Consider the following 26,422-nt stretch of genomic DNA (forward strand, 5'->3'; position numbering starts at 1 on the left):
TATATCCCCTCTCATCCTTAACTTTCACATATCCCCCATCCTTTTCCAATATCTCTATAAATGTCTCCCTGAGGATGTCGCGCAATTGGAACTTCAAAAGTTCAAGCCAAGATGCTATGCATTACTACCCTAATACATTTTCCCTTGCATTTTAATAATTTGCTTATATTTATAATATATTTATTTATTAATCTGTTAATTTATTTTTTTAATAAGTGATCTCTTCTTTCTGTATTTCACTTTCCTTCCTGTTACTTCTTTCAAATGAACACCGTAATATGGACCCTGCGGGCTTGTTCCGTACGAATAAGATTCATTTTTGGAATAATGATAATAATACTTTGGAGAAACAAATCCACAGTTATGCTTAGTTACAAATATATTTGAAAATAAATCTACACATAGAGCTTTCGGGAATCTGTAAGGTTGAAAAGGGGCATATCAAGCAGATCCCCGAGAGCTCTCTGTAGAGATTTATTTTTTAATATATTTGTCCTTATACATAACTGTGGATTTGTTTCTCCATTTCAAGACTCGTGCTACCATGAGTATTTTTAATAAATACTTTTTCCCTTCTGTCTTCCCCATCTCCTTTCCTTGACATTTATTTATATCTTAAGCCTGTCATCACTTTTACTTGTTTTTAGTTTTCTGTAAAAGAAAACTATTGTGCCGGCTTTGTCTGTCCGTCTGCAATTTATTCTGTCCGCACTTTTTCTTTTTCACACTTTTTCTATCAGCCCTCAGATCTTAAAAATTACTGAGGCTGCAAACTGATATGTTTATCATCCACCCTCCAATCGTCAAACATACCTAATTGCAGCCCTCTGGCCTGAGTAGTTTTTATTTTATTTAAGGTTAAAGTTAGCCATAATCGTGCTTCTGGCAACGATATAATATAGGCCACCACAGGGCCATGGTTAGTTTCATGGGCCGCGACTCATACAGCATTATATCGAGCCCACCGAAAGATAGATCTATTTTCGGTGGCCTTGATTATACGGTGTAGCGGCTGTACAGAAAACTCGATTGTGCCGAAGAAACTTCGGCGCATTTTTTACTTGTTTTTTCTTCTTTTTCAAGTGTGTGGATTAATTCCTGGAGTCAACAACGCGCTGTGCCTGGAGGTGGACTTCAATGTTACTTCGGGTAGTTCCAGCGTTGATGTTGTTGGATGCCCAGTGGTAAGTTATGCTTTTGATATGAAAATAAATAATTCTGGTTATATGTATCAAGGGTTTTTCGTCTGAGTCCGAAGTTATTGTTTACTGAACAGTTCCTACCCTGGAGAAATAAGGAGTCTGGGAATATAAGTCAACATTTCAAATTGGCCGAGACAAAAAATGCTCGTAGGAGTATGAGTCTTAAATGGAGAAACAAATCTGTTCGACTGAAAAGGGGAATCGAACAGATTCCCGAAAGCTCTCTGTAGAGACTTATTTTTCAATAAATATGCCAGGGAATCGAACAGATTCCCGAAAGCTCTCCGTAGAGACTTATTTTTCAATAAATGTACCAGGGAATCGAACAGATTCCTAAGAGCTCTCTGTACAGATTTGTTTCTAAGTGCATGTACCCATACATAACTGTGGATTTGTTTCTCTATTACCCGAGATGTTTTTACTTTGAAATCATGGTGTCAACTGAACAATTTACCTGTAAAACGAACAATTTATAAGTTTTAACGGTCCTAAACCCCTCCAAAATTTACTCAGAAATTGCGTATTCTCTCCATGACTGTTTTCTGCTCTTATTCTCAGTGGTCTGATTAGACGAGACAATTAATCCTCTTTCTCTGTATTTTCAGGTTGTGGATCCAGGGGAAGTATACGGCTGTAGCATTGAACTGACACCAAGCTATCAGTTTGAGCCTTTCACTGCGACTTTTAGTGACGATTCTCTCCTTCATACTTTCTATGGCCTAGGTGAGGGACTTCGTACATACCTGTGTGTGTGTGTGTGTGTGTGTGTGTGTGTGTGTGTGTGTGTGTGTGTGTGTGTGCGTGTGCTCTTTTGAAAGGTGGCGTTTAGACTTACAACTTAGCTGTTCGTTTTTGTTAGCAGCCAGTTACACAAAAACATTAAATAACAATAATGAATTCGTAAACAAAATCAACAAAATGAACTTGTGGTAAATATATATAAATATATTTATATACATATATATATGTATATACAGTATATTTATACAGACATATATAATATATATATATATATATATATATATATATATATATATATATATATATATAGTGAATCACGAAAATATGAAACCTGATGAATATACAAATAAAGATAAATTCCACGAAGGAAATAGAAGCAATGGAGTGCTGCAAGGCCTTTCGACTTCTAGAAGTCGAAAGGCCTTGCAGCACTCCATTGTTTCTCTTTCCTTCGTGGATTTTGTCTTTATATATATATATATATATATATATATATATATATATATATATATATGTGTGTGTGTGTGTGTGTGTGTGTGTGTATGTATATATATGTATATATATATTCAAGTGCAAGCCATAATACAATCTTCATTACTTAACGGACTGCGGTTACTTATCGGAAACCCAGACCCCCTCAACAGTCCGATAAGTCGAGAATCCTAATGTTTACCAAACAACACGATCAAAATAAAGAGTACAAACCAGTGACCTGTCTCCTCAATGAACTCTCTCCCCTAGGGAACGAATACGAATACTTTGGCAATCCTCCACCCATGGGCCTCAGCAATGGGGTCGCCCTGGGAGCGAATTCAACGAGCACCATCGTCCTCCAGGGCTACCCCTTGACCTTCGAGGCTGAACTAGTGGCGTTTGAACTGTACGCCAAGGCTACGGCTGGGGCAAGTTTGACGTACACCATTCAGGTAGGATTTGCTCTAAGCACTTTATTTATTTATTTATTTTTTTTTTTTTTTTTTTTTAGCTTTTGAAACTGTCTGTGGTTGAAAAGGGGAGAGAGAGAGAGAGAGAGAGAGAGAGAGAGAGAGAGAGAGAGAGAGAGAGAGAGAGAGAGAGAGAGAGAGAGAGATTTAATTTGCCTATACAAAAGTAAACACTTTTAATCTCTTGATGGTACTGAAAAAAGAGAGAGAGAGAGAGAGAGAGAGAGAGAGAGAGAGAGAGAGAGAGAGAGAGAGAGAGAGAGAGAGAGAGAGAGAGAGAGGACTTAATTTGCCAATACAAAAAATATATACCTTTAATCCCTTGAAGATATTATCAATAGCATAATAAATCATGACCAAATAAAAACAAATTTGCCTAAATTAGAAACAGTTCAATTTCTTGGCTGACACTGGAGCCCCTGATAATGTGTATTTGATGGAAGTGTGGGATCATTTAGGAAGCCAAAGTGACCATAAACTAACTCTGGGGCAATTTATGGCAGGAGACGTCATAGTGCATCCCCCCTCGTTTTGGCACTGTATAAATATCAATTGATCCATGATTCAAAAGCGCAATAATATAGCAAGGTTTTTCAGACATCAGAATAAGGATAAAATAGCATCAAATGACAGCGGGGTTTACCGAGAGTAATAAGCACTCTTCAATGGCACTCACTAGGTGGGGTAGGCGTTATGGTATCACAAAAGTCACGCCACTAGGAGATTCTGCACCAAGCAATATTCAACTGTTTTCCGAGGATGTTGACAAATCCAATAAATTAGACAAATTTCATGACGTAGCTGGAATCCATTGCAATGTTGAAGTACTTCTAACGTTCTAGTATGTTCTAAGATTCAGTATAACTGAAACAGCAATGTCATTCATTTATTATACACCAGTCCGTGGTCATGGCTGTTCTAATGTAGCTGGTCAGACTATACAGCTGTCAATTATACTGTGCCTGTCTTGTCCTTAAGTTGCAATTTGCAACTGTTCACTGGTTCATTTTGCCATATACTAATAAAGCATATCATTAACCCTAGAAATCCTTCATCTTCATCCTAAGATATAAGACAGCCTGTGTCCTCACACGCCAGACAGATTAAGCAAAACCCAGTAGCCCATCCTGCAACAGAGAAAATGATAAAAGGGCATTTTCTACCGGAATCAAGACTAAGAAGTGCGCCTAACCTTTGGCACAAGCCCCAAAATTATAGTCAGAACTTAAAATTCCGAAAAAATACCATATTTACAGTTCAACTATAACCCCCTTGCCCATAACAGATCAGTCGACCCAGCTGCTCCGTCGGGGTGTACTGCCTGCCCGTCAGCGGGTGTAGTAGCTCATGCCCAATGGGTACGACGGGGCAGATCAACACCTGCGCTGCCCCCAAAGTGTTCTGCCCGCAGTTATCAACATGTGCCACTAGTACAAGTGTCACCACGTGCGCAGCTGCTCAAGGTAAGAAAGGAAGTATTGTGGGCACATGATAGGTGGGTTTCTCGCTCGCTTTATACTTATGGATGTTAGTGTAACTGGTAATCAGATCGCTTTCATATATATATATATATGTGTATGTACATACATACATACATACATACATACATACATACATACATACATTTATTTATATATATAGATAAAAACATATATGTATAAACAACATAATAATAATAATAATAATAATAATAATAATAATAATAATAATAATAATAATAATAATGGAGAAAAAATCCACAGTTATGTATATGTACATACAGTATATATTTATATAAAGATAAATTTGCACAGAAAGCTTTCGGGGAAACTTTTGAAAAGGGACATCGAACAGTTTCTCGAAAGCTTTCTGTACTGATTTATCTTTAAATATATATGTACCCATACATAACTGTAGATTTGTTTCTCCATTTCAAAACTCATGCTATGAGTATTTTTTAATAATAATAATAATAATAATAATAATAATAATAATAATAATAATAATCATAATAATAATAATAATAATAATAATAATAATAAAATAGGAAAAAGACCTTCTTTAATACAGGTTTTGTTAAACAAAATGGCAGTTTCAACAGCATTTATTTTATATAGGAAAATAAATGCCGTTGAAACTGCCATTTTGTTTATCAAAACCTGTAATAATAATAATAATAATAATAATAATAATAATAATAATAATAATAATAATATAGAATTCTGCTCGTCATAGTCACGCAATACCAACCGAAACCTGACAAATTTTCGTTTGCCTCACACTTTTGGTGAACGCCGGCTGCTGTAAACATTGAATCAGAACAGGGAATATATATTATGGAGAAACTAACCTTCCAGGTGGAATTTAAACCTACTTGAGTGTGATTAAGAGATACATAATTATCTCAGCCTGTAAGCAAATATCACTTAAGCATAATATTACGATGGTAAGAACGGATTCATTTCATTTCTAGGTAAATGTATCAGGTCGACAGATATTCATACGTAAGAATAAAATTAGGATTAAATCCTTCTTATTTTAAGTGTGACTTGGGACGGTTCGAATCCCAACTCGAATCGTTAGAGTTTCTTCATTTATGTCCTGTTCGGATTCAGTTTACAGGAAGAAGCCATATTAAAAATCACGAGTAAATTACAAATTCAAAGAGGTCATTGACGACTTTAAAAATAACAATAATAATAATAATAATAATAATAATAATAATAATAATAATAATAATAATAATAATAAACACGGAAATTTCATCTTTCTTCAGGAGCACCTACGTGGACAGCCGTCCCTGGAACGACAATAACAGGCGCCCCTGGCGCCGAAGGGTTTCACAGAGATGTACTTAGTTCTCCTATCTCTCTACTGGTCGGTGACGTCATCCAGGTCACCGGGACTATCGGTAAAAGGTAAGGGGAATATTTATGTCAAACAAGTGTTATCACGGATTTATGTCTTTATAGAAAACGATTACGCTCAGCCTTCATAGAAAACGATCGATCACTAAGAAAAAGGGGTAACGATGACAAGTATATCACGACAGCCTTGCGATAAATAAACATTTGATACAGACTTTGCAGCTGACGTAGCTCCATAATTGGAGCTTTGATGGCTGACTGACTTATAACCATTGATAAATATCGGCATTCATCCCTATTTTCTGAGACACTTATGCATGAAACTGACTCCATTTATATACAAACGTACAAAGCAGAGCCTCAATTTCTCTCGAACAATCTCCATCTCTTCCTCACGAGACTAACTTTCGTTACAGCAAACTGAAAACTACACCCGGAGACAGTGTAGGGGGTGTAGCAACGAATTCCCATCACTATGCGGCGGCTGTAGTAAAGAGGAAATCTCCTGTGTACGTGACTCACAGCTGCACAGTGGTCAACCAGAATGTCACGCTGGGAGTAGCCAATCAGGTGCGTGTTTCTCTGGGCATGTTCTATTTTATTGTGATCAGGTGTTTGTCTGGGCGTGTTCTATTCACCCGTGGTAAACACGAGTTTAATAAAATATTCATGTAATGCTTCTTGTTTACTTCCTAAAGGCAGACAAATATCAATATATTTCTTTGTGGTTTTTATAGCAGGGACTTTGGATGAAATAATAATAATAATAATAATAATAATAATAATAATAATAATAATAATAATAATAATAATAATATAATAATTATTATTATTATTATTATTATTATCATTATCATTATTATTATTATATTATATTATTATTATTATCATTATTATTATATTATAATATTATTATTATTATTATTATTATTATTATTATTATTATTATTATTATTATTATTATTATTAGTATCGTCAATATACAATCATATTTTCCTCGCCTGAATTCTGACCAGATTTTGAATGCTGAAGCTTATTTATTATTTTTGAAACAAACTAAATACTTAAAAAAAAACACTAGAGTACCTAAACGCTTCATAAACATTCAAAAATAACAATTAATACAATTCTCGTGTCACTTGGTCGAATAGATAACATAACGACAAGGCGCCATCTTCCAACACTGAGAAACAACGGATTAAACTTCCAATAAATATAAATACAAGACTGAATTAGCACATACAAGTATTAAGCCAGTACAAACTCATTTTGATTTCCAGGCAGGAAGTTCTACCATGAGCAACATGACAGCTTGCGAAAGGACAATCACCGATATCGCAATGCTTGTAACGCAAACTACCACAGATGCCTACAATTCTTCTCTCAACATTGAAAGCCCGTTTCACATAAGGTGAGAGAGAGAGAGAGAGAGAGAGAGAGAGAGAGAGAGAGAGAGAGAGAGAGAGAGAGAGAGAGAGAGTCGCAGTTTCAATGGGTTCGTAAAATAAAATTCCTACATGCTATCACCTATCATTTATTTCTGCAGAACTGAATCTTCACTATACACGGATAAAGAGCTATTGAAGTCGTTGGGATTTGAAAAATAAAAATCAATTATATAAACACATGAATATATGTACAGTACACACACACACACATATATATATATATATATATATATATATATATATATAATGTGTGTGTATACTCTATGTGTGGTGTGTGTGTATGTATATATATATATATATATATATATATATATATATATATGTATATATATATATATATATATATATATATATATATATAATGTGTGTATACTGTTTGCATGGTGTGTTTGTACGTGTGTGTGTGTGTGTGTATATATATATATATAAATAATATATTATACTGCATGTGTATATATACATATATATATATATATATATATATATATATATATACATATATATATATATACATATATATATATATTGCACGTAAATACTTAACCGCACTTCCATGTATATATATACATATGTATGTATATATATACTGCATATTTTATTTTTATAACGTATACTGCACTCAAAGAGGGATCTCTTCCCATTTGTAAAAAAAAAAAAAAAGATGAACTTCCATTTAGATAAAAAATTGGGTCATACACAGACCTATATATGTATATATATATATATATATATATATATATATATATATATATATATATATATATATATATATATATATATATATGTATATACACATATATATCCTTATCCTTTCTGACCTCTTGAACAGGACTGACGAAGCAGCCGTTTTCACAGCCAACTTCAGCGTAGCCGGCCCAATCGAGTACAACTTTGCGTTCAACCCTACGTTCAATGATCCTCATACCACAGTGAATACGGGTGGGTGTAGGATTAAATGACATCTTCTAAAGGAAAGGAAGATGTATACGTTCCTTTTAAATTATATTTCTTAGTCTAAATCAAATGTGCATATATATATATATATATATATATATATATATATATATATATATATATAACATATATATATATATATATATATATATATATATATATATATATATATATATATATATATATATATATATATATATATATATATATATATATATATATATATATATAAATATATATATATATATATATATATGCATACAAATATGTATATACACACACACACACACACACACACACACACACATATATATATATATATATATATATATATATATATATATATATATATATATATATATATATATATATATATATATATCTCATATATATAAAAATATGAACTGAATATATTATCCAACTAAATCATATATTTATATACAAAAGTGAACATATAAATCATATATATATATATATATATATATATATATATATATATATATATATATATATATATATATGTACATATATTATAAGGAAAAGTGAACTGAACGCTTATCCAAATAATTCATATATTTATCAGTTTACCAATTTATTTATTTATACTTTTTTAATTAATATATTCAACTATAATTATATATTCAAACAAAACGATGATAAAAATCGGAAACTCACATTCATTAAACAACATGTCAAAATACGATTCTAACGATCTTCCCATTCATTCAAACAACAGGTGACTTCCCGTACACCGGAACGAATTATCACCTGAACTACGCGCTCCAGGTATCGGTACCGGCCGTCTACCAAGTCACGGTAACGGCCCAGAACACTCACAACCTCCTGACCGGTCCGGTGACCGGTATACCGGTAACGGTCATCGCACAAAACCCCGTTCTAGCAACGTGGACCGTCGCTCCTGGAAACACGTTTTTCGTCATTCCAACAGTAGGTAAGTTTGTATGACCTTGAAACTGTTATCTGGGGCGTGCTAATGGTTTGGGTCTAATGCACTGTTTCCCAGAGCTGATGGCTGTCTACTGGATGGTTGTGAATCCCTTGGGGGAGGAAATGTCCAAAGATTGTGAACGAGCCTCTCCCTGTCTCTTGGGGGCCAGTGGTAACTACACAGATCAGATCAGATTGGGTGACTTTGTATGACCTTGACATTGTTATCCTGGGATGTGCCAATGATTTGGGGACTGCCTGGTGGGTGGTTGTGAATCCCTTCGGGGAGGAAATATCCCAAGATGGCAGATGAGTCTCTCTCTATCTTTTGGGGACCATAGGTCAGGTTAGACTGCATCTACCCTGCTAATACGATACCAACTGAACCTTTGACTTCCTTTTTGAAATAAAGATCATCGAAATAACAATCTATATAAGCAAAAGGCGTTTTAATTACGAAACCACTGAAAGCCCTGAGGAAAAGGGCATGGAGTACAATTAATTTACTGACTACAAGACAACAACATAAGCTTAGGCTGCCAAAACAAAGAAATGTGGCTTTAGAGAACGGTACTAAGCCTTTCCAAGGGGAAAACGGGTAAGCTAGCCTCATAAGGTAACTGAAGGGAATCCTATTAGTGCCTGATTTGATTCCCTTAAACGTAATCTCTCATTTGACCCTTAAATATAAGTAAGAACATTTTATAACACATACAGGGGGCTATGCAAATGAATACATGTTGATACTGACAAAGTTTGCAACCGGTAAAACAAGACACGTAACGGAAACGTTTCAATTTGAATTATTTATACTATAACCATCTTCAGAAGCCTAACTTCCCACCGCTAAAATATAAATAAATCATATTGCAAATGCATTTGTAAATGTTCATTTAACATCATTTTCATAATAAAATGTTTCTCACGTTAGTACACTAGTGATGTGTATCTGAGAATATAAATTAAGAAATACTCGATATGAATTTTCTATATTCCTGTTCACTTGGCCATCATTTCCTAACGTCAAGACAGATACAACTTTACCGGTACATTGAAAATAAACATGGCTTAAAATTATCATTAGAATCGACATAACTGACGTCAGTTCACTTCTAAGTTTATGTTGTCGACATTAGTTGATTAGAAGTCCTCAAAATCCTAATCATAATTTCATAATTTTCCTAATAATTTCATAATTCTGATATTTCTCGTACTCACCATCTACGACGTTTCGGCTTCTCAGTTACTTCCCCTCAGACCACTTCAGGGAATGACTTCAGTTTGAACGGCGTCTGAAATGAAGAGAAATTATATGTAAAACATGAAGATTGCTCTGATGCACAGACGTGAAATGAATTTCATTTCCCAGTAATCGAGATTCGTTTTGGGTTTCACGTTAATCAGAAGGTCAAGGTGTTAAATAAATGACTGATTGTAGTACCGCATTGAAAAGGACACTTATCACACAAACTTCATATTACTATTATTATTATTATTATTATTATTATTATTATTATTATTATTATTATTATTATTATTATTATTCAAAAAATGAATCCTATTCATGTGGACTAAGCCCACCACAGGGGGCCCGATGACTTGAAATTCAAGCTATCAAAGAATATAGTGTTCATTTGAAAGAAACAATAGAAGAGGTAATAGGAAAAGGAGAAAGAAGAAAGCAATAATTATCAGAACAGAAAAAATAAATCAACAAATTAATAAATTATAAAAATGTAAGTAAATTATTAAAATACAAGAATTGCTTTAGGGTAGTGATGCACTGCCTCATAGCTTGAACTTTTGACTCTTTCCCGGTAAATATGATTACTGACATACAAACACAACACCAAAAAACAAGTCTTCAAATTTCATTTTATTTGTGTTTTGTAAATCAAGCCTTGAGCCGCTGTCAACTATTGGAATTGGAATATAAAATTCAGGCCTAGGGCCAAGTGCTGGGAACTGAGGAAATTCAGTGCTGAAAAGGGAATTGAGAGTGAAGGAGGTCTGAAAGGTGTAACAGGAAGAAAATCTAAAAGTTGCACTATGCAGCAGCTGTTAGGAGTATGTGGAGAGTAAGAATGGTAGAAAGATAATACGTGTGGATGCACAAGCAAAGGAATGAAAGGGGTTGCAGCTATGGGTCGAAGGGACGCCGCAGAACCTTAAGAAATGTCTACAGAGCACCGCGTGAGGTGCACTGATGGCACTATCCCCCTACGGGGAAATAGCAACTATGCTTGAATCGTTAGGCAAAACAAACAACAATTTTAATCCCATAAAAATTCTAAAACCTTTCAACTTCATATGAAAGGAAGCAAAGGTTTATTTCCATTGGCAGTCCCTGTAGCTCCATAAACATTCTAAAACCTTTCCACTTCGTATAAAATGATTCAGAGGTCTATTTTCATCGGCAGTGCCTATAGCACCATTAACATTTTAAAACCTTTCCATTTCGTATGAAATAAATAGGGTTTATGTTCATCTGCAGTGCCTAACGTCACCTTCAGAGAAACCACCGGAGCCGTTTTCCCAACGTCTGCGATACTGACGATTGACTGGGGCGACGGAACTGCCGTCCAGAGACTCAGTTTTACAGATCCCGGTAACCTACAACCCCAGCTTACGCATCCTTACGCCAATGGTGGAACATTCACCGTCAATGCTACGATTGCCAATGATGTCTCTCGGGTTACCGTGAGTTGCAAGGTAAGGAGAGAGAGAGAGAGAGAGAGAGAGAGAGAGAGAGAGAGAGAGAGAGAGAGAGAGAGAGAGAGAGGTTATTGAAGCCTGAGAGAGGGCGTACTTGAAAGGGAGGTTTCTCTCTAAAGGCTATTGAAGCCTGAGAGAGAGAGAGAGAGAGAGAGAGAGAGAGAGAGAGAGAGAGAGAGAGAGAGAGAGAGAGAGTACTTTGAGTACTTCAAAGTGAGACAAGTCACGAGTGCATCAAAGTGAGGTTACGTTGCAAGGTTACTGAGCCTGAGAAAGAGCGTACTGGAAAGGGTGTTTTCTCTCTAAAGGCTATTGAAGCCTGGGAGAGAGAGAGAGAGAGAGAGAGAGAGAGAGAGTACTTGAAACGGAGGTTACATTCCATATGTTAACAAAACCTAGAGAGAGAGAGAGAGAGAGAGAGAGAGAGAACCAGCACCATTCAGCAATAACGTGACATACCAACCTACACATATATCCTATTCAGGTGACGATCCAGGAACTCATCCAAGACTTCAACATAACCGTGAAATACCACTCGAATCCCACCTCCACCTACGACCTGCTGAACGGTTTTGGACCAGAGGGGAACCAGTTACCGTCCAATACGAACCTCACTTTCATCCCCTACATGACAACAGGTATATACTATCCCAAAATCAGAGATGGTGGTAAATTATGCTTTGGGTTATAGGCGTTTAGAGTAATAGGTTTCCCAAATCAGAGAAGGTGGTAAATTATGCTTTGGGTTATAGGCGTTCAGAGTAATAGGTTTTTGCTACCTTGAGATAAGACTTGAACTCATTAATAAATTATAGAGGAGTTACGATACTTCTCAACCTTTCTAATTAGACACTGAGAATTTATACTTCACAAAGATAATTAATATATATGACTGACACACCAAATGCCAAAGGAACACTTTTTCAAATAACAGATATAAAATTAAAAGTAATATTTTCATGATGTTAGCAGCATAAAAGTCTATTATTTGTCTATTTGTATTTTCATTTAAAATATATATATATATATATATATATATATATATATATATATATATATATATATATATATATATATACATATATATAATATATTTAAATACATGTATATGAATAATAGATTATATATATATATATACATGTTTACAGCCTATACATGTATGTATGTATACACAAACACATATATACATACATGGCCTATATATATAGTATATATTATATATACCGTATTTTACATGTACATATACACACATATACCTATAAATATATTCAAACAATGCCTCACCCGCTTTATCACCCAGGAACTGTAAACGAATACACCTTATACTTCACCGCGAATGGAACTATTCTGCAGACTGTGAACGTAACAGACCCTCTTGATCCCACCGCTACAACTATGATGTACAGCTTTTCTGAGGTGAGGTGATGTGTAATCTCTTATTATTATTATTCTTATGTAGCCTGTTACTCATATTCTTTCATGAATGAGGTCTGACTTAGATTATCCTTCGTAATTTGAATTGGTAATTTATTTTCTGTACTGAAGTATTGGGGATAACTATAGTAACAGCAGCTAAACTGGAAAAAAATTAATATTTTGATGATGAATGAGGAAAGTAGCATATGACTTCAACAGAAATATAAAAATAAAAGTAAAGAGATCAGGAAACCTGAGTGTGAAGAGAACGTGTTCTCTCTCTCTCTCTCTCTCTCTCTCTCTCTCTCTCTCTCTATTATGTACACAAGCGTATTCTGTTATCTCTCTTTGCACCCTTACCCAAAAACTTTAGATTTAACCTACACCTCTTATGAATCTATACAAATATACATATAAATATATATACGATATATATATGTATATATGTATAAGTATATGTACATACATAAATATATTTTATATATTAATGCATGCATGCATGTATGTATATGTATATATATATATATATATATATATACATACATACATACATACATACATACATACATACATAAATTCTTTATCCCCAACAGGACGGCCAATACAACCTCACCGTCAAGGCTTGGCGACCGGACGAGGAGGCCACTTTCGACTTTTCCATCTTCATCATGACAGACGTCACGAATCTTCGTATTGACGATTACTCCATCGTTGATGCTAAGGTGAATTAATACTGTTTACTATTACTATTGCCGACTCTAAATTTCAATGAGGAATGTGACCGGTCGGTGTTGTTTATATTATCCTCGTACTTGTGTATTTCAAGTTCCTGACCTTGAGCAACTTTGATAGTTTCAAAGACTGATCTTCGAAATTAGAAACACCTTTGATAATAATTTAAAAGACAGGTTTGAAATTTGGGAAACAATATGAGCAAGATGGTAAAACCCAAGTTCCACAGTACCACCCATGTCCCTGTAACATCTCCCCACCTCAACAAAAATAAAAATTGCTCCCTTCCAGAGTAAAAGAATATACTTCGATATAGGTTAAATGATCACTAAGTACTTTCATTTAACTTGGTGGTGTAAGATTCATATATCATATTATACATAACGATGTGACTGGCAGTAATGGGCAGGAATGAACACATTATGTTCATGCCAAAAATTCAATCAAAGGGCCAGCTCAAACTCATTTAAGGACAGAAGTTATAACCATGCAGGATGCCCACTGCATGGCCCTGTTCAATATAAATCAGACTTAGCAAGACAGTAAGGAGCCGAGACGATCAGAGTTGTCTATGAACTAACCACAAAGCAATTAATTAAATAATTTAGCTGTAATGATCAGTCCATTAACTTCGTTTCTCAGAACGAACTGGGACATCTTAAACTTTCTACAAACTGGGACATCTTAAACTTCCTACTCTCTTTCAGTATGAGGACAAAGTCTTCTCGGTGACTTTCGATAAAGTGTCCAGCGCCTCCTGTCTGGTCGTCGACTGGGGAGATTTAACGCCAATGGAGACCTTTGGGGACCCTTTCGTCTGTCAGCAAAATTTTTCGTATGCTGTCTACAACCCGATTTTTGCTGGTCTCCAACACAGCTTGAATATCACTCATACTTATACGTGAGTGAGTGGGACAATTGAGAGAGAGAGAGAGAGAGAGAGAGAGAGAGAGAGAGAGAGAGAGAGAGAGTCACTTAGTGCATAATACAAATAAGTATAATCTCTTGTTGTCTCGTCTAATTCAAATTCAGGTTCAAAATATTATTCACATGATTACAACTAGTACACAAAACAGAAAAATATTAAAAAAACTATTAAAACACATCAAAAGAGTAAATATAGTTCAGAATTTGTACATTGCTTCAACTATAATAAAAGAAACAGGTCAAAAGTATGAAAGATTATTGATTAAAATACTTAGCTCAACAATGAGCTGTTGAAAAGGTTTTCAATGTCAGTTTGTGGTCATTGAACTTCGTATTATTTACACAAAAAAAATCCTCTTTTTGGACGTATAATTTTACACACACACACATACACATTGAGAGAGAGAGAGAGAGAGAGAGAGAGAGAGAGAGAGAGAGAGAGAGAGAGAGAGAGAGAGACAGACTATTTCAAAGTGAGGTTGGGGTCCAAAGGTAGTTGAATCCTGAGAGCGCGACATTACAAAGAGAAATTACATTTCAAGGTTATTAAATCCTGAGAGAGAGAGAGAGAGAGAGAGAGAGAGAGAGAGAGAGAGAGAGAGAGAGAGAGAGAGAGAGAGAGAGAGGTTGGGACCAAAGGTAGTTGAATCCTGAGAGCGCGATATTACAGAGAGAGATTACGTTTCAAGGTTATTAAAGCCTGAGAGAGAGAGAGAGAGAGAGAGAGAGAGAGAGAGAGAGAGAGAGAGAGAGAGAGAGAGCCTAATTTCCTACTCATTTTACAGGTCCGACGGTTTGTTTGCAGTTTCCGCGCTGGCGTACAACGCCCGAAGCAGTACAGCTTACTCTACGAGTGCCTTAGTATCTTCAGTGTCTTGTAATCACCCAATTGTTGACATTATCGGGGGTACTTTCAATTACTTAGATGCTACAGAATACAAGAGATCTGTAAGCTTCAGCATCCCTACCACAACTGTGCTGGATTGCAACGTAACCAATGAAGCATCGTAAGTTCCTAATTTTTTTTTCTAATTTGTCTCAAGTTCATTTAGCATATGTGGAATACCTGAAGATACGAATTATTATTATTATTATTATTATTATTATTATTATTATTATTATTATTATTATTCACAAGATGAGCTCTATTCATATGGAACAACCCCACCACAGGGGCCACTGACTTGAAATTCAAGCTTCCACGGAATATGCTGGTCATTAGAAAGTAGTAACAGAAGGTAATAAGAAACAGAAAGAAGAGATCAGTTATTATTGTTATTGTTGTTGTTAGATGAACCGTATTCATATGGAACAAGCCTACAACAGGGGCCATAGACTTGAAATTCAAGCTTCCAGAGAATATTAGGATGTTCATTTGAAAGAAGTAACAGGTGATAGGAAACAGAAAGATGTGATGAGTTATTTTGTGCGACTACAGGATACAACAGATACAAATAAAGCCTCAGTGTTTCCCCATTTCAGAGAGATTTCAGGCAATCAGCAGTCAGTATTTTTGTTTGTTACCGTTACACGTATTTACACTGAACTGTCCCATCAGATAACTTATTTTCGTCATGATCAGTTTATTAAATTGCTTTTCTCTTCACAGGAAACTATGGGAGGTACGCGCAGTCAACGAACTTACTGGGGAGGAATTAAACGACGTACTGATATTCGGATTTCTGAGTTCCTGGAACAAATCGGAATTAATGATCCCGCCGCTGTTTTTCAACTACGGCTACTACAAAATGACATACACCGTCAAGATGCAAGGTGAGTGCTGGGCTTCTTTTGGTGAAACTCAAGATAAAGGAAAGACATTGCTGAAAAAATATGCAACATTTTTGACGTACAGTCTCGTTATCACTGGAGTTAGCTTATAAACCAGACGTTGACCTCAGAAGAACATTTTTCCATCTCACTAATAAGGAGAACGTACAGAAATAACGACTGCCAATCTTTCTTATCAATTTAGGAATATGGTCTTTGTGCAGAAAGTAAGGAAATGATTAGAACAACAGATAAGTCTTTTTGGTCTCTTCTTTCTGTATTTCCCATTACCTTCTGTCACTCCTTTCACACCAACACCATATTCTTGGGAAGTTTGAATTTCAAGTCAGTGGCCTCCGTATGTGAGCTTGTTCCATGTGAATGCGGTTCATCTTTAATAATAATAATAATAATAATAATAATAATAATAATAATAATAATAATAATAATAATAATAATAATAATAATAATAACAATTATAATAATAATGATAATAATAATAATAATAATAATAATAATAATAATAATAATAATAATAATAATAACACCGTATTCTTTGGAAGCTTGAATTTCAAGTCAATGGCCCCTTTGTTGGCTTAGTCCATATAAACAGAGTTAATAATAATAATAATAATAATAATAATAATAATAATAATAATAATAATAATAATAATAACAACAACAACGATAACTGATAAAATTGTCTATTGTGAATATCATTCCCATCACTACCGACATGAATCTACATCCGATCCCCTGAACTGAACAACACTTTCATCATTCCAGATCCCAGTTTTGAACCCTGGATGAAGTTCCAAAAATCAACAGAAACGTACGTTAGAATAATCAAGTCTCCTCTGAACGTCATGGCTGTCGAAAACGCCGTATCTCGCTTCACGAGAGGAATAGCGCAAAGCGTGGTACTGGAGCCTGTCAAGTTTTCGTCAGATCCCGACTGGCCTGATATAAACGTAAGGGGAGAGAGAGAGAGAGAGAGAGAGAGAGAGAGAGAGAGAGAGAGAGAGAGAGAGAGAGAAGAAAGGTATAAATTTACTGTTACTATGCATGCACGAAGTACCGTGCAGAAAACTATATTATCAAATCATGCAATAAACTTTTTTTATTACATATACTGTCCAAGCAACCCTGGTTTACGTCAGATGTGTTAGCCGTTTAATAAATCCACTGGAATTTAATGTTTTAAGATTACAGTGCCTATGAATGATTTTAATTAAAACAAAACACACGCGTAAGGGAGGGCTGATCTATCTTGCTTACTGGGTGTAAGCATAACCTCATTTTTCCTTATATCCAAGCCTGATTTTTTTTAAAGACGTCAAGTCCGTTTGAAAATTTTAAACTTAAAATTTATTTTAATTTTCAAATCAAAAATTAAATTTTCTTTATAATCCCTGTCATATAGGCTACACAACTAAGTTGAGTTGAAATAAAAATTACCAATAGTGTCTCAGGTTTTGAGTAATTATCTGATATCTTTGTGTCCAACTGCAATTGGTTGTTCAATAAAAGGGTAGCAAAAATCATGCAAAAATGTTAGTATGCTGCAACCATAGCCACATCTATGGTTCCGAATTATTTTGTGTGAATTATCAAGATCACGCTATATATTTCCTACAGACACTCCATCGTCCATAACTTTTTGCTCTCAACCTAATCATTCAAGAGACCTCTGTTGTAACAAAACCTTAAGCATGTACTTGAACAATTATCAATAGCTAAGCAAAGGAAAACCTTACTTTGACATCATTCCCCGTCAAGTGAATTTAATTTTTTCTCTCAGAACTTCACAGTCAGTTACCGGTGCAGAAAGCTGGGAGAAACGTGGCTGAATTCGTCTGAAGCTCTGCCAATTACCCCTAAAGGACCCCTATCAACCGGCTGTTTTGGATACGGTCCAGGTAAATTCTCTCACTCTCGACCTATTCCATTGCAATAGGACACCATACCCCTCAAAGTAGGAGTGGGTTTCAATTTTGCTTGTGTATACAATGATATTTGAATATACATACGTTCATAACTCTACCTGACAATCACATCACCACTGTGCTTGTTATAATAAAAGACTGCTATTCAGACCGCCTGGTAACATTGTCAGTCTACATTTAAAAGATTAAACGACTCGATAAAATCTGTACCACCAGATATTTTTTCCATTCGTGCCACACTTTTAAAATCAACTTTCAACAACTATATTGTCACCATTGAAATTAAGACTTAAAAAAACCTTCACAAATTGTGCTCTCTTCCGCACTGGCTCATTAAGATTTTGTTAACCTTATTTTCGAAATTATTCAAAGATAATTAATAGGACGATGGTCTTACCTTGATAGATGCGGTAGACTAGACTGAATTGTGTGCTTAATTGAACCTCTTTCAATGCAAAGTTACGCCTTATAAATCTGAGGCACATTTTCACTAGAAATTACGAATTATAAATCTGAGGCACATTTTCACTAGAAACTTTCAATTGTTTCTGAAAGCCATAACTAAATTATTGACAATTTGTCAAAAGCAGCACCAGTTTTGTCAGTCGTTCATTTATTTATCAATGTCATAATTAAAAGTGAAATTTTTCCACTTCCAAAATCATGCTAAGTTCAATGTCTTATTGGCTGGAGAAGCAACAATGCAAATAAAAGTCTTTGGCATATTTTATTAGTTCGCTGATTTACAAAACTAAATTAAAACAAGTACACAATCATTAAAAGTCTATATTAAATAGATCGAACATAATCCTAAGAATAGAATCAATGATAAAAGTATAGAATCTCTGATAAAAGTACTCCATACACAACTGTTTAATATCGACCACGCATTCAAAAGTGATGGGCTGTTTTCCAGACATTAAAATTATATTTGTTTCATGTACCCAGAATAATGTTCAAAGGTTTATGCTAAAAATACTGGATGGATTTTAACTTCCTTCCTTAACCAATGTCAAATTCAGGATTTCGTCCACGGCCAATCTTCCTAGGCTCACTAAACAAGCGTCCCAGCCTCACACATTCTTCTTAATATTTCATATCAACAAGGTAGCATTAACGAAATCAAGAAACGGGGCAATATTCAAATAAACTCCCGGAATATCCTCCCGGGCACACCCCATGCCAAAGGACACCAGTCCAACGAGAACCCACGTCCCTTCTTCGGTTTTGAGCAGGAGGGGCCCTCCCGAATCCCCCTGGCACGCGTCCTTACCAGGGGCACCGGCGCATATCATGCCACTCGTCCAGTCTTTTTCGAAGACCTCTTTGCACTTCGTCCCTTCTATGATGTTGACTGTCGCCTCCCGAAGGAACCACGCGGACAGGCCGTTCTCCCACATACGTCCCCAGCCTATCACCGTGACGGCTTGTCCGGTCGTGGGAACCCAGTCTGGCGGAGGGAGACAGACTGGTGATGTTGCCGTGTCGAAAGTCAAGTCACCAGAGAGGAGGAGGACGACGACGTCAGCATAAAATGGGGCCTCCTTTTGGTATTTCGGGTGAAAGTATGCATTTTGAATGTACGCCCGTTGCCCAAAGAAGATACTTTCTCCCCCAGCCACGACGAACGTCAGGAACAGAAGGTTCCTGAAGGGCTTCATACAGTGCGCTGAAGTCAGAACGTGGCGGGACGTCAGGATACTCCCACCGCAGAAAATCTTGTTTGGGAAAGATCGAATACTCACAAGCCAAGGCCACTTGTCCAGACTGGAGCGATCGCCTCCTACGATTCTTGCTAATCCCGGATGTGCAACGCCACATTCTTCAGTGTGAGTGAAGTTCACAGACCTCTTCACGGGAGATGGCAGAAAAGGAATAGTAGCACATGACAGTGCAACGACGGACAGGATCAGAATAATGCGGATAAACATCTTGCCTTGTGTGCTGTCCCTTCAAAGTTCTTGCAGCCTTGTGAGATTCCTAAGGGTGGGCATACTACTGAGCTACAAAGGGTGTTTGTATGAAGCTTTTGAGCTCCTCTGCCTTGTCTTACAGACGTTACTACCACAAACACTTCCGAACTAACTTCCAAGTAATTTTCAAGAAGGAAGGGACTGAACCGGTAGTTTGCTCTTTTTTACATTGTTGACAACTGTAAACCTTAACCAATCTGTTTTCGTCTATTTATATTTATTTTATCTATTTTCATCTGGCCTATTTTGAATGCATATTATTATAAAAATACGCTTCTGTCAAACTTTTGACATTCTAAATGCATGGAGGAACTTTGTTTGAAGTACCCCTGATGCTAAAAAGTTAAAATTTTTTATTACCATCTTTTATTTTTCAGATTTCCAACAAACTTTACTGCAATTAAAATGCACAGATGTAGCGATGCACATGTTTGTTATCGTGTGTAAGAATACTATACAGGTCCAAGTGCTAGCAAATTACACGGAATGACACATGGATTTGGGATTTCTGCAATACTGAATGTATAAAGGTGTTTTGGGAAGAACAGTCTACATTTATGCATCCCAGCATGTTTTTTTCCTTCATTGGTTAAAATATTATAGTTTTCATACAACCTTTCTACCATAGCAGAACAATAATTCATTTTACGGCACCGTTAAAAATTCATGTGACGTCGCTCGTAGTAATCCCTAATTTCCTTAACATTTCACTTTTGTTTTGGACATAAATCAGTGGCATTAATTGTTCCTTTTCGTATTTATTTATTTTAAGATTCCAGTTTACCTACTAGACGTTCAGACATGAAGCCTTTCCTAGATTATGAAAGGATTCCAATACGGTTTATAGTATCTTCATCCCTTACACACACACACACACACACATATATGTGTGCGTGCGTGTGTATTCATATTACTCGTATTAGACTTCAATAGGACGGGATGGTTTAGATTCCAGAGTCTTTAATTTAATTTAGATTAATATAAATGAAATTAAATTAAATCTAATTAAATCCAAGAATTTGGAATCTAAACCATCCCGCCTCACTGAAGCCTTATACGAATAATATGAATATTTATACACAGTGAAGTTGTGTGGCTATTATGTGATATATATATATATATATATATATATATATATATATATATATATATATATATAATATATATATATATATATATATATATATATATATATATATATATATATATATATTTATATATACACATTTGTATACATATATATAATATATATACATATGTGTATATATACAATATATTTTGTGTATATATAAAATATATATATACATAATACATACATATACTGTGTATACATAATTTTGGAATCCATCCCCACCCCTCCCTCTAGGTCTGCTGGACAACTCGGACGATTACTTGATCGTGACGGGATACCAGTTCACGGATATGGACACGACCTACGAGCTGGAGGTGACGATTCAGAAAGACACGCGGACTGCCACCACTACCACCGAGGTGGTCGTCGTTGAACGCAGCGTTCCTATCGTCAACATTCGGTAGGCCTCTCTCTCTCTCTCTCTCTCTCTCTCTCTCTCTCTATATATATATATATATATATATATATATATATATATATATATATATATATATATATATATATATATATACATATATAATGTATGTATATATGTACATATATACATATTTTTCATTTATTTATATACATACACATACATATTTATATAATACATATATATAGGCTATACATATATGAATATATACTATATATACACACACGAGTATATGCACACACCTTCAAGTTTTCGTGGACCCTAATTACCTCTTACTTAACCGGCTACAGCAGTCATAATCAACAGCAAATACTTCCTACATTAGAATGTTTCCTTACAGATACCTCCCTTAATTTTAATTTACACACCGTCAAATGTATCCCTTCCAAATAAATTAGATAACAATCCTGAAGAAAAGCTATTTAGGATTAGGCCATACAAGCGTCAGGCTGAAAAGAAACCATTTTAGTTGCAGCATTCAAAGAATGAATGTACTGACTTTGCAAAGCTTTTTCTATCACTTTTTGAATCTGTAAGATATACAACAATTCGTCCATTCATGTCTGACATACTAACGACAGTGACAAAATTCGCCTCACCGCGTATACGCCTAAAGACCATTTACTATCACAAAGTGCAGCTGGATGGAAATGCAGTTTTTATTTTCGTATTATCTGGATAAGTCTGCTAGGCTCTTTATTTTTTTGTATTATTTTATGTTTCGTGACATAATTCTTATAACCATTAAGAAATCTGAACTTTCAACGGTCGACGCCTTCCTCCCTCCGAAACATAGGCCTAGTAGTTTTTGTCTTGTCTGTGGCGATTTTTACCATATTTTACAAAAAACAATGTTAGGAAGGTTAGCAATGAGATCAGAGTTTCATAAATAATGAGGAAATTAATTATTTCAAAGCACTAAACACCGCTAGAAAAGAAAAATACACCTTAGGCCTATCAAGTTCCACCCTACATTTGTGTCACCGTCTGTCGATTATTTTCATCATGCTCTAGCTGGTTTAATTATCACACGTATTATAATAATCATCGTTATTGTTATGACAAACAAACAGTAGTGTCGATTATAAAGTTCTGAGAACAATTAAGAAATTAATAACTTTCTATCACTATGCACTGCTAGAAAAAAGAAATCATAGGCCTATTGATTGCTAGGCGTTCAACCCTACATTTGTGTCACCGTCTGCCGATTATTTTCATCATGCTTTTTCCTGGTATTATTACAACTGTTATAATAATCATCATTATTGTTATGGTAAACAAATGACTGAATAACTGTCGGTAATAAAGTTCATAAACACACTGCTTACTCCTCTCAGATATGAATGATACTCAATGTTTCATAAGCCAAACTCAGTATTACCATTATTTTACCTTTCAATACTCACCCTACGGGACTCCGCTGATGACAAACCACGTCTTAGAAACTAAATAAGACAGACTGCTTCAAAACACGGTTACATGAGTAATAAATTTATGGGAAATCAATCATTGAACTTATTCGATTCAAACCATCAACAGGCGACACTTACATATCTCTGAACATACACCTTAGTTTGTGACACATTGGGCCTATCAATTCCACTATAATTCAAAAAATTCCACTACATTTCGACGGCGAATTCATAAACGAACATTTTCTCTTGGTTTTCATCAAATTTGCCTTTACACTAATTAAATAGCATTGCAAAATAACACATTTAACGGGTATTAGCGTGGAGCAATGGCGTAACATCCATCACTAATCACTGGGGGAGACTGCGTCGAGAGATTGAAGAACATACGTAATTATACCCAGATCAGATCACTAATAATGTTTCTAACTTTCGCAAAGGTAGGTGGTAGGTAATCCCGGTCGACGATTACTGGATTTATGGAGATTAATCTTATTACAATATTTATATGTATTAGTAACAGTGATAATAATACGCCTAACATGAAAAGAGGGATAAAACTTGAAAAATGAATTAAATGACAAAACGTGGGTCTAGAGTGAAGTTTATGGAGAAACAATATACATAACTGACTGAAGGCATTCCAACACAGTAATTATAGATGATAACTGATAGTATATTAATTAATTAATCATTTATTTATTAATTATCTATGTTGTAAATGCCGCTGAGGAACAAACAAATAGGCTTCTGTGAATGATGATGAAAAGACTAAGGGATTACAAAGACACTTATGGCGCCATCTCCTTAACCTGTTCATTAGACCAACACCATCAATCATCCTTAATAACTCAAAAGTAAAACGTTATTTTACCAATTATAGAAGTAAAGTGAACTTATATCTATCAGATGTACCGACGTAGCCCTGTGCCCTTCCCGAGAGGGGATCGTATATATAAATCCGTCGTATAAGCTGCGACTGACCAGCGAATGTGTATCTTCGTGCACTTCCACGCCACTGGTGTTTAATTGGGTCATGTCGAATACCGGCGGTGTTCCATTTGCGATAACCACAACGCATTTTCCACTCGGTAAGTATCGTAAGTTAAGATATTGTTGAGAACGTATTGCTAACATCGTATTTATGCTTGTATGTATATATGTGTTAGTTAAACATCAGATTTTTAAAACTTTTTTCACCCTCGCTAGTACTATGCTAGTGATACGGCACTATCTTAATAATCATAGTGGGTCACACAGAAATTAAAGTTATTTTGATTTAACAATGGACCATTTTTTTAAAGATATTGTTAAAAGTATTCATAGATTTGGCTAATAATTGACAATAAAGTCACCCATTTCGCTTATATGGTACTATATTCTCTCTCTCTCCTTCAACTAAAATCAAGTCCGCCTCTATCATTATTCCGGACACTGGCTCTATCCTATTCCACCCACAATCAAATCTCAGCAAGTCTGTGTCCTAAAAATAACAATTCTCATTTATCAGGAGTCAACGGTAGCGATCTGGCAGTTGATGTGTCGTTCTTCAAAGATAATCCAACAGTTACAGAACTCCGCCTTGAAGTTAATGTCACCGATAGCACGGGGGCAGTAGGTAGGCCTATGTTATGATTTTTGTATAATTTGGTACAATTTTATGTAATTTTAGATTATAAAAACGTATCTTCATGTAAATGAAGGAAACCTTCTCTTATGGTTTTTTCGTTTTATGAAATAACTGAAGGAAATTGTATTGTATAAAGCTATTTGCTTACACTTATCATCCTATTTATCTGCTATGATTTATTTTCATTGTTCCTCCTCCTCCTCCTCCTCGTCCTGCAGGAAGTTCCTCATTCCTCCTGCGTCTGAATCAGCCGCCGGCCCTGGGTAACTGCACCTTCCAAGCTCCTGCAACCTCAAGGGCGTTGATAGATTTGTTCTCTGTCGAATGCCAAGGCTGGAGTGACCCAGAAAGTGTAGGAGTCCGCGGATACAAATTTATTCGTAAGTGTTCTCTCTCTCTCTAGTTTCCTGAGATTGCTTTTTTAATGATCAGCAATGATTTAACAGCAATGATTTAACAGGATATAATATCTCCACCTCCTGATTGAATTGGTATTGCAAGTTTTCTGGCTTGTTTTGATCTGTAGTGATTTAACATCTCCGGTTAGCATATGTTAACACATGTGGAATGTTTTCCTAAAAAAAAACACACACACACACACAATTCCAGAATAAAAACAATCATTTATTGGCTTTTTCTTTTCGTTCCAGTGGCAAAACCTGGAAGTCTGGACAAAACGCTGGTTGAACTCCTCCAAGGAACCTTTGCTAAATACTCGACGCAGCTGGTTCTCCCGTCGGGAATTTTCGACATCGTAGCCGAAATCAGCGACGTCTGGGGCGCCTTCTACAGGATGACTCTCGCTTCAGGCTTGGAGGTTGTCTTGAAAGCCTCGCGATCTGTTCAAGTTGATACAAATAAGACTTTACCTTCTTAGACCGATAGATGTGTATGGCTGTATGAGTAAGCTTATGTGTTGTACGCATTCTTACGCCGACGCGTGTGTTTGCGTTTGTGTGTTTGTGCGGGTGTGTGAAGAGAGACTTGGTCTATCTACTTAAATTGCATTAAATATCCTACAGGTAATGCTGTGCGTGTCTGTATGTGTAGGCCTATATGTGCCAAACTTGATACAAGTGGTTATGTACAGTCTTAGACGATGCGTGTGCATGTTTGTGGAAGTGCGCGGAGCTTTCTTATATTTGCTTAAACTACGTTAAATGTCCAACAGGTAATATTGCCAACGCAAGAGGAACTCGCAAGCGTCAACACGACTGCACTCATCGCTAGTCTGACCAGCTCAGGACAATCTAGCCTTCTCACCATGGTCC

General features: G+C 35.5%; 2 protein-coding genes across 2 annotated transcripts in view; both read right to left on the minus strand.

The window, feature by feature from the left end:
• The window catches only part of jus (julius seizure), a 470,955-nt gene extending 460,396 nt beyond the window's left edge, over positions 1–10,559 (minus strand). The window contains exons 1-2 of the mRNA XM_067128685.1: positions 10,555–10,559; positions 10,302–10,318 (exon numbers count right to left, since the gene is read on the minus strand). Of these exons, the coding sequence (XP_066984786.1) occupies positions 10,302–10,318; positions 10,555–10,559 (22 nt within the window). The remainder of the gene's footprint in view (positions 1–10,301; positions 10,319–10,554) is intronic.
• An 8,738-nt stretch (positions 10,560–19,297) lies between these two features.
• Positions 19,298–20,658, minus strand: LOC136853582 (chymotrypsinogen A-like). The gene has a single exon (XM_067129322.1). It carries the CDS (start codon positions 20,518–20,520, stop codon positions 19,684–19,686), a length of 837 nt encoding a protein of 278 aa, XP_066985423.1. The 5' UTR covers positions 20,521–20,658; the 3' UTR covers positions 19,298–19,683.
• Between the last annotated feature and the right edge of the window lie 5,764 nt (positions 20,659–26,422).

The sequence above is a fragment of the Macrobrachium rosenbergii genome, chromosome 27 (genome assembly GCF_040412425.1).
Source record: "Macrobrachium rosenbergii isolate ZJJX-2024 chromosome 27, ASM4041242v1, whole genome shotgun sequence".
NCBI classification, from domain to species: domain Eukaryota; kingdom Metazoa; phylum Arthropoda; class Malacostraca; order Decapoda; family Palaemonidae; genus Macrobrachium; species Macrobrachium rosenbergii.